Below are 10994 nucleotides of genomic sequence, written 5' to 3'. Positions count from 1 at the left end.
TTTTTAAATCATCTTCACTACTTCTCCCTCTACTTCCTATCTCATCCACTACTCTTGTCTCTCATCTTGATCTGTTCCTGACTGAAAACAGACGGGTATAAAGATTGATCCAACATCCTCAATGTTTCGTTCCACATCCCTGCCTCTTCAGATTAGTGGAAGTAATTGGAGAGGAGGCAAGGAGAACAGACAAGAGGCAGAAGAGAAACAAAGCTACAGCAGGATGCAAATCCTCCTTCACATGTTGTGTAAATAACAAGTGTGAGGATTATGATTTCTACTAAGAAATGCAATTTAAGTTTGAGAGATTCTTCATGTGTACACAACACTCAGACATTTTAATTTAAATCCCATATGTTAAGGCAGATCACACAAAATTACTGATATCCATGAGTCCGTTTTTTATATGTGTCTGCAGACCTGTGTACAACCCTTGGGGGGGGGGGGGGGGGGCATGAATTATAGCACTGACTGGACATGCAACTGATGATTAACTAGACTTTGAATACTATCTACACTGTAAAGTGATTGTGTTAGTCCAGTAGAAGGTTAGTGACTTCATGAACATGCTAGGAAGTTACCTCTCCTGATAATTCACTCAATGCTATCATTAGAGATGGTCCCATACCATTTTTTGCTTCCTGATACCTGAACTTGCGTATCGGCTGATACCGAATACTGATCCGATGCCAGTGTGTCATAAATTTTGTTACTGTTTTAACAACAGTATACTACTATCTCTGTATGTAAGTGATATGATTTCTTTGTTGTCGGTCTGGCTCTCAAACAATGAATGAACAGAATTTTCTTTTGTTATGCCGTTTGTCAGTTATAACTGAAAAAGAATCTAAATAAACTACTTTAACGTAGATTTTCTTTAGTGGTTTATTATGTGGTATCGGATCGGTGCATAAACTCCAGTACTTCCCGATACTGATACCAACGTTTTAGGCAGTATCCGAGGAACATCTCTAGCTATCATATCTCTTTTACAGGAATACATGGAAGTAGATGCTCCATCATTAGTAGAATTTAATTACATTTTGAGATAATTTACTGGAGAGTGAGCCAACAGCAACCTTGTCAGGCTTTTATTCGAGTATAAAAAATTACAATATGTTCCGAGTACTTTGGGGTCTTGACCCTCCAGTTTGGCTGAAAGGGGATGTGTACAGGGATGTGATCAGGGTCAACAGTCACATAAAGGCAGGAAACAAGATGGGAAAAAGGAAGTAAAACAGAAACATAGAGGAGACGTGACATGAGAGGTCTGCTTTGACTATTAAACCCCTGAAACCCAAAAGAAAAACTGACAGTTCACATCCACAGCAGCAGGGCTGCTGGGTACCAGCCTCCGCACAACGTTTAGCTCTGTAAATGTTGACATTGCACCTAAAATTAGGCTATCAAGGAATTATTTGTGCCTGGTTCAAATATTAATACATTTCACTCGGCGTACCACAGCGTTAAGTGTTCAGTGTTGTAGTTAACAAGAAGACAACAAGCAACCAAAAACACTTGGACGCACAGGTTAAGAACTGCCCCTTTTGCCTCAAAGCCGTTGCTTTCAACAATAAGTCTCAGTATGAGCAACTCGTTATTCATCAAAACAGATGTTTTGTCACGGCGTTGTTGCTCTGCCTTACAGAAATCCTCCTTGGCTTGGACCTTTGCACCTAACCGGAGAAACAGAGAGGGGTGGATTCGGCCACTGCACCACTGTCGGTCTGTTAGGAATACAAATGACTCGGCGGTGTCAAAATGACCAGCATTTAATTCCATTGAGTCCTCTATATTTTATCATACATAATACCAGCTCCTATAAACACACCCCCGCGTATTGCATTCGCGTTAACCCCATTGTCTGTGTGTGTTGCCCCCTTTAATGCTAAGCTAGCTCTGCTAACGGTGGGCTATTCCCATTTAACGTTAATCCGTCCCGTCCCCCCAGAAGGATCAATACTCACCCGCTTTAGCCTTGGAGCCCCGGCCGCACCTAAAGTTACTCTCGGTAACCGGCCACCTTTTTCAGCAAGTTAGACTGAATATGTATGAACCCGTTGATATCAGAACCGGCTTGGTGGCTGTATCCCTCCGTTAGGAGTCCCTTTCCCTGTCTGTTTTTGTCCTCAACAGCGCCGTGCCCGGTAGTCGGTGTCCACTGACGCTTGCTGTTAGTAGTGCTGCTGCCGCTGGAGCTTGAGCTTTTCCAACATGGCTGCAGCTGGCTGGGCTCACTGACAGGAGGAGAGGGGCCCTACGTGTCCAGTACTACAGCAAGGGTCCTCTAATGTTTTTAGGTAAGACCCCAAGTTCACAATACCCTCCTCTCCTCCATTTATCTTGTCAAATGATGTCATGGAGGGTAAAGCTCTCAATCTCAGTGTACCCAAAATGTTACAAGTTATCAACATAAATGACTATGTAGTCTTTCTAGTGGTTATTAAACAGGATTTTATAAATATTTATTGTTTGATTATGCAACATGAGAACATTATATAGCATGTTCCATCGTGTTTTTGTTTCAAAATGTAATCAATTGATATCAATTTTAACAAGCCTTGAGGTTGAAAACAAAGACCCAGTAGCCAGAAATGTCCATAAAAGCATGGCAAATAGCTTGCTCACATGATGATAAACCAAATTAACCAATGCTGAATACAGATCAAAAGGAGAAAAAAATATCTGTAAGATACAGATTATAGATGAAGTAGTAAAAGACCAGTTTAAACAATAGCATAACAAAGTAGAAATACAAATAAATAGTGTATTTTTAATTTGATTTAATTTTTAAAATTACAATTTACACTGTGTGTCCACATTGTTAGTAATCATACACAGTCCTGAATTACACACACAGGATCTGTACATTCATTAATGGAGAGATGTCAGAGTATGTGGACTACCAGCGCCCTGAGCAGTTGGGGGGGCATGGTGCCTTGCTCAAGAGCACCTGGTAGTGCCCAGGAGGTGAAGTGGCATTTCTCCAGCCACCAATCCACACTCTGTACTTTTTGGTCCATACGGGTACTTGAACCAGTGACCCTTGGGTTCCTAATCCAACCCTGTACGACTGAGCTACTGCCACCCTGTGTCCTCCTGGATAATTTCACACATCAAAGAGGACACATTCTATATGTGACCATACCACATGATATACTAGACATAAAGATTAAAAATATAAACCATGTCTATGAACAAAATAGTAATTATCCCATTGTACAATATGATACTGAGTGAAGCTGAAATTAAATTGCTCTCCACATTGTAAGCCCCGCTTTGGGCTAGTAATCACCGTGCTGGCAGGGCAGCCTTTAAACTCATGTTGAATCACAAATGTCAACCAAAGTGGATGAAAGTGTATTCAAGAAGCAGTCCAGCGCACCACAGCATAGTGAAATAATAAGAAACACAAGATACATGTAAGAACCCACAGTCGTGCTGGAGCTGATGTCTTGTGTTTAAAATTAAATCTTCAGAGTTTTCTGTCATACATTATTCATCATAGTATTATAATTTAATCTAAACAAAAGAAGCTTTGAAATAAACACACACACACACACGCACACACACACACACACACACACACACACACCAACAAACAAAATGATTGTGACTTTGATGCCATTATGTTGTCTGTGTGTCTCCACTGTCTTGCAGTCACATCCCAAAACAATCCATCTACTGACAGGCCTACACACAGTCCCACCTACACATACAATACATTCATGCATGCAGCTAATATCCATACACACATACGCAGACACACATTCAGTTCAAAGATTATTTTTATCCATTGTAAAAGTGATGCAATTTAGGACACTTAGGTGGATTAAAACTCATGAGGTCATAGTTATATGTTGTCTGCTGGGCCAGCAGTATTCTCCACATTTACACTTTTGGCAGTCACACAGCTTGGCAGCTTTTGGGAAAAAACATAATTCTAATTAAACACTATGGAAGAGAAAGGAAAATGCAAATCAACCTTGAGCCATTTGCATCATCTTTATACTCTACACTGTATGCAGTTAAAACCCCACTGTGAACTCACTGTAGGTTGATGTCATGTCTACACTAGGCTACAACAGGAACAAGAAGCTAAACACGAACCATAAGTAAGTAATATTAAAAACCAAACCAATCCAGGACATAAGTGTGATTCCTATATGATTTGAATTTAGTTGTCAAATACATAAAAGCAGTTTGGAATGAGCACAGTGCCTTGAATGTTATTTGGCTACGCTGTGATGCACTGCAAAAGAGGAAAGAAGAGGTTATAGAGCTCCATCTATTGGACAGATTGAAGAGGTACACTATGGTTTGTCTTAACATGTTTGATGTAATGTTTACATGTCAGCCTTTAATATCATCAGAGGTTTGCAGAAAGTACCATGTCTTTGCAAAATGAGTAAAGGAACAGTTTTTTTAGTTACTACAATCTAATGTGGATGACAGCTTACACAGACAAATCATCAATTGTGATGACATCGGAACCACAGAAAATCTTCCATCATCACAACAGTCTGAGCTGGTTTTCTCATCACCCCACCAGTAATTGACATGTGATGATTTGAATCACAAGAAAAAGACCTTGTTGATGGACAACATAGATCTTTGGCATGACACATATAAAGACTGATGTAATCAATTTACCCTTTTCTTTGAAAACAAAAGCACCTAAAGGTGCTGGAACATCATTGTTGTTTGGGTCACTGCTTGGGATAGAAATACTCTGAGTCTAAAATAATGCCTGTATCTCTCCAACTTTCACCTCAAATGTTTTTTCTTTGTCACTTAGAACAGTCCACCACCGATTTAGCTTTGCACATGAAAATATCTCATGATGGACATGATGGATGTTTTTTCTTTTTTTTTCAAAAGGAACAAAATCTATAGCAGAACCAGATATATGGTAATTTTTATTTCAATTAGTCCAATCAAATAATCTAATGAATGTGGATTCTATTCTTGGTTGCATTTTTCATTTAAAGCCAACATTTTGAATTTGTAAAGCAATTACAATATAAAGTCTGTTTTTATGGCAGTAAGTGCCGGACAGGGCAGATTGTTCTTTTTTTTAAATCTGTAGTTAGAATAAATGAGGGCCAGCTAGATGATTATTTAGAGTAAAAAGTTTAATCACTGATAGCTAAAGAGATACTTACATGAAGTCCTCTATTTCAATTGAGTTGAATGTACAGTAATGTGTCTTTACAGTAATACTTTCACAGAATTCCCAATGCAAGTTCAAATATAAAACATTTTTAATCTAAAAGGGATGTCCACAACACGTTCCTGTAGTTAATAACACACGGCTGTCACAGTTGTGAATAATCAATACACGTTCCTACAGTTATGAGCATACAGTTTTTACACTAATACACTTTTTTATACTGTGTCTTTACATTTCAATTACGTTTCTTATACATGAATATGCATTTGAAAAAAACATATAGTATAGAAGGATGACAGACAGCAACAGAGGAGAGCAGTTGGATGGAGAGACTAGGAATGATGCCAAGAAAGACGCAGGAAAGGATGGTTAAATTGATGAAGGAATAGGGAGACAGTGTTAAACTAGAGCAAAGTCACATACAACCTGGGACCTTTCAGATAGAGATAGTGCAGATGAAAGGGCATGACAGTGGGAAGCTGTCTGAGTAGATACAATGAGGTATGATTTGATTTAAGTGCATGCGATGTAGTGCTGAGCGCGCTCTAGCATGCCACTTCAGTGGACTTTGAGATGATGTGGTCCACATTACTTTTGGACATACTCTCCATTGGGATGTCAGTGTGTGAGCGCCCGCGCTTCTCCTCGGTGCCGCGTGAGTGTGTATGTTCATGCTGCAGCTCGTTGGTGTGTGCGCGGCTCCGTGCGCCATCGACGGACGTGATGCTGGAGCTGGATGTCGTCCGTGACCGAAGTCTGGTCATGCTGACACTGCTCACTAGAGAAAGAGGAGAAAGAGGTTTGTAATATTCTGCATCACCATCTAAAGAGCATTAGAATTAATTGAATCAATGTTTTGCCAACTGATATAATGCAACATGGATTCAACCCACATTAAATCCACTTATTGTAATTAATGCCTTTATCATGTTCTGCTCTCAACAGCTAATCCTCTCATTTAACAGAAAGAGATGTTAAACAGTGGTTTGTTGGAAATAAAGACAGGAAGAATTGAGTGGCTGACATGGCTGAACGGAGAGTGGCACCTGCAGAGATGAGAATACTTCCACCACTGATCCATGAGATTTAATAGCTCTAATTTAAGATTAAGATAGTTTGTGGTTAAGTAGCCCAATATTGACTTACAGTATCCCATGCCCTGGATGAAATATTTCAAGGCTTCAATCACTTTGGCTGGCTGGGGAGACAAAAGATTAAAAAAAATATTGAATATATTTCCAACCAATCAGGAGTGCAGATTCTACATTGTGGTCAGAGGAGTAGCCATCAAAATGTCACAGCGTACCTGATCCACCTGAGGAAGTCCTCCACAGTCCGCCATCTAAAAGAGCAAAGTGCAAAGGTCAGGTATAGGCTTCAGTTTAGTCTCGCTTTGTGAGACCATCCAAAGTAAAGCTGTTTGTGCTCATAATGTTATTTCATTCAACAGATCCCTCGTCGTTTTTTACAGGATTTCAGCCCTGACAATATGTTGTCTAAGGTTTTCTCACATTTTCAAAAATAATTATTTGGTTGTTTGCTTCATTTCTGTCAGTCAGTCATTCCTTTTGTTACCTTGAGCAGAGTTGTCTCGGTGGGGTTGAGTTTAGAGTTACAGTCGACCACGGCCTCCACAGCTGGAGAATTATCTCCTACAATCAGCAGGGTGGAGCACCTGTAAACCAACAGACAGGCAGGTGAAATAGGCAGAAAAAGTAAGACATAATTAGTAGTGACAGAGCCTGTTACAATAATGCAATGATGACTCACACGTCTGATGCTTTCTACTTCTTACCATCAACAAGGGTATTATAATATGTGAAACAACATCTAAATATAAATTTTAAAGACCCTGCTGCTATACGCTCTTTAAATGTCATTGGTTGTACTAACTTGAGGGTCCTGAAATTGATGTTTTCTCCAGGAATAGGCCGCTCTACCTCTAGAGCGTTGCGGTTGTTGTAGGAGTGAAGGAACTGACTCAAGTTGGACTGGTTCATCGTTGTTGTGATGTGGTGACGGTATGTAGCTATGAGGTCATGGTTGGTCTCGATCTCATCCTGAAAAATCAGTAAAACAGAGATATTCTGTATTCTATGTGTAAGACTCACCTGATATTTAATAATTGAAGTTTATTTTAAAGATCTTTCCACTTTTGTTGTCCGGGCAACTGAAGCCAATTACTTTAGAGTAAGCCTGATAACTTACCTTTCCAAACAAATGTGCGATAACCGTGTCCGGGAGAGTGTGGGTCCATTCGGTGAGCTATAACACACACACACACACACACACACACACACACTCACACACACACACACACACAAAACATACACACAATTACACACAGCTAGATTCAGTAAGCCTTTAATTTAACTACGTTCCAGCAAGTTTCAAATAATCGCCAAATGGAAAACCAATCACAAGGACAAATACTCTCACTGCTTTTCTAGAGGCAAAAATTGGACAAATACAGGCGACACTAAACACATATCAGCTGAAGTGTCAGGAACAATCAAATGTAATGTATATCTATCAATACAGACGGTTGTAGAGATTTTAAGTAACACAATCTTTGAAATAGATGTTGATTTTGTTCAACATACAGGGTGGATGATCAACCCACACCACACTGCTCACCTTGCTTGCAACAGAATCAATTAACCCTTCAGCGCTGGGGTTAATGTTGATCAAAACCAATCCGTCCACCATATCTGGATGATTCAGCTACACACACATAGAGAAGACTAGTTAATGATATCATGTTTTTCAGCAGTTATCTCATATATTGTTTGAGCGTATTTACAACTTAATGCCATGATATTCTTAGACAAACATATCACATCCTTGCAGCCATACATTTTCGTTCCATAGATATGATCTTGCTGCTCCCAATCTAGCATTTTTTTTAATGGATAGAATGTTAAAGACTTAAGTTTATTTGTGGCTTTCAAATAGGTGTTTCATCCCCCCTCTGGAACTTAGGAGACATGTGTAATTGTATCTGTGTAGCTTAGCAAAGGAAAGAGCTGATCAGTAACTCTGGCATAGATCTGAATTACGTATTTGCCTCATGGACACTAAGAGGCACCACAACCAAGCAAATTTATTTGCAAAAGTATCAGTTGTGTACTTTGGGGTGACCTCTAGCTCACCCAGTAGAGTGTGCGCCTTAATTAAGCTGAGTCCCTGGCAGAGACCTGGGTTGGAATCTGACCCGCGGCCCTTTGTTGCATGTCTTCCCAGCTCTCTCTTTCCCCTTTCCTGTTTTCAAACTATCCTACCAATTAAAGGCCATAAAAGCCCAAAAAAACATCTTAAAACATAATAAGATGTTAACTTTTTTATTCTTGAAAACTGGGTGTAAAACTATGTTCTTTCTCCCTGTCTCAAGTTCAAATGAGATTTGAAGATTGTAACTTACAGCGAATTTAGCCAGGATGTAGGCTCCAGCTCCAACTCCAAGTCCAATAACTCTACGCAACCTGTAAAGCACACAAGGTCCAAACTGAGATGACTCCTAGTGTGGGAAAATGTTCTGTCCTTTAATAAAAGGCCAACTGAAAAGTGTTTGTTAGCACAAGATTAACTCACCCAAAGTGTTTGAGGACAGCGGGCAGCGCTTCGGATAACTGGTCCATGGTGGGGTAAATATATCTGAGGGGTCAAAATTCAACATTACTTTATGAATCAATGATAATATTACAGCACAACATGTAAATACATTTCAGACTCAGAGTAAAAAAAAACATGTACTGACGAAGAAGGCAGAGTTTTGGCTCCCTCATGTTGTCCTGGTGCTTCAACGTGACAAACAGGCAAATAGCTGTTGATTTCCCGCATGTCCTCGTGGTTGAACATTGTGTCAAAACAAGACTTGTCTATGAGAAGACAAAAATGACATAGACTCCGTTTAAGTGAAGGGATAAAAGGTGACAGGGTTATGAAAGAGGAAATAAGAAAACAATATCTCTCAGATTAATATTCATATTCATCATTAGAGAATTGAATATGCGTTATGCAAAATGTACAAATGGATTAAAGTGTAAAATAAACAGTTGTTTTAGAGTATTTCAAATATAAATAAGGATATTTTGACGCATCCATGCAAGCTAGGAGGTTTAACGTAACATAATGAACCAACAAGCTGTATTTATCAGCTTAGCTGATATAAACACACTGATGTTTAAAAAAAAAAAAATCTGATATCTGTGATATGTCTTAATTTGGATATCAAGATATTTATACAACTTCTCCTTTTTACAGCACGGATTTCCATGTGGTTAGATTTCCCCCCACCTGTATATAGGTATATTACAATTTATCTGTGTGCATTAGATTACAAATACCACATTATTGTGGGGCTGAGAGTTGGAACTTACGGTTCAGTCCAACATCATGAAATGTAAGGAGGACAGGGTGGTTTGCCCTTGGAGTCCCTACCATGATGCAGTGGACATTTCCATAGTGAGTCTCTATGTGCTCCTCCTAAAACAAACAGATTCAATCACACAATCAGATCATTAATACATGCAACTGTGTGTGTGTGTGGCTGAAGATACTGATGCACATATTATTACACCTGTATGCTGTACATGCAGCCAGGCAGAATACAAGTAATTTAACTATGCATAAGGATTACACCTGTAGAAGTAAATCTAGCACCAAGTTTAACTGAAGCTCTTTGGGATACTTACAGTGATATGGGGCTCAAATACATTTTCACACTCATTCTCGTCCACTTCCATTGCTGCTGATGCAGAGTAAATCACAACAGAGGTAGGCTAAAGGAGCTGCACAGTAGATGCAGAGCAGATATCCTGTGTAGATCTTTGATTCTTAAACCCCTATTTTCTTTTGTAGCAAATATTTTTCTCCTTATTTGTATTTTTAGGCCAGTCCTGCAGTAATGACAACCTCAGAGCAACAGTGTTTATGCGTCTAACAGACTGTTAGTTTGAGCTGGTTTATATATCCTCCGACACTGATCTGCGTCTAAGCCCTACTGTCCTACTAATTTACCTTACTAAGCCTTACTATTAAACCTTACTATTTTAATCTGACCTTAGGCAGCTGTATTCCCAAAGAGACAACACTGTATTTCCAAAGGGAATCTATTGTACACTGTGAAAACACAACTTCTCTGTGAAGTGCATCATGCATCTTAAGATACTTTAAGCTAAATATTCAGCTGTAATGACAGAATTGAATTAAAATTTGTTTCTAGACATTTAATAGACCTATTTTCTCTTAAAATCAGTTTTGACCAAGGTATTCTTATGTCTCATGCACGACAACTGGAAATGTATTAAAATCAACGAAACTATTGGAAATGAATCTGACAAAATGCGTCCTGTTCTAAACTTACATAAAAAATCACAGGTAAAGCTTGTTATTTTTGGCGTCAGTGGAGTCGCAACAACTTCAGCCAAGCCGGGAGCAGGTCAGCTGTCTAATCTCTTTGGGCCATCTGTTCCTCACAGCAAAACATTCAGCTCCTCGCAGTTCCGTTAACCTTGACCCTCCTGCTAACGAGTACAGCAAGTCTGGATAGCAGTACTTCAAAAGTTGTAGAATTAAAAAAAAAGATCTTCAGATACAAAGCCGTTGATTAGTTGTTTGAGACTATGTTTCATTTGGGGCAATCCTTCCTGTCTTATCTTTGTGAAAGTTTAATATTTAAGTCTTGGTTTTCAGCAGTTTTCTTTTTTTATGTCATGGGTTTGATGATATATTACTTTCTCAATGACTTAGGTTTGCAGATTTATTAAAATAGTGTGCTTTTGGTTAGAGTAAACACACATCTACAAATTTCTTTGCATTG

General features: G+C 39.1%; 1 protein-coding gene across 1 annotated transcript; it reads right to left on the bottom strand.

Annotated features, from left to right (window-relative positions):
• Positions 1–5114: 5114 nt before the first annotated feature.
• LOC116691569 (protein NDRG1) lies at positions 5115–10136 on the bottom strand. The gene is made up of 12 exons (XM_032519308.1): positions 9868–10136; positions 9553–9658; positions 8931–9051; positions 8765–8827; positions 8595–8655; positions 7811–7897; positions 7382–7438; positions 7067–7233; positions 6749–6848; positions 6480–6515; positions 6320–6371; positions 5115–5951 (listed from the first exon to the last, which is right to left on the bottom strand). Exons 1-12 carry the CDS (start codon positions 9916–9918, stop codon positions 5719–5721), a joined length of 1134 nt encoding a protein of 377 aa, XP_032375199.1. The 5' UTR covers positions 9919–10136; the 3' UTR covers positions 5115–5718.
• Positions 10137–10994: the final 858 nt, after the last annotated feature.

This window comes from Etheostoma spectabile, chromosome 6 (genome assembly GCF_008692095.1).
Source record: "Etheostoma spectabile isolate EspeVRDwgs_2016 chromosome 6, UIUC_Espe_1.0, whole genome shotgun sequence".
Taxonomy (NCBI): Eukaryota; Metazoa; Chordata; class Actinopteri; order Perciformes; family Percidae; genus Etheostoma; species Etheostoma spectabile.
The sequence above is the reverse complement of the archived record's forward strand: the minus strand, read 5'-3'. Positions and strand labels throughout refer to the sequence as shown.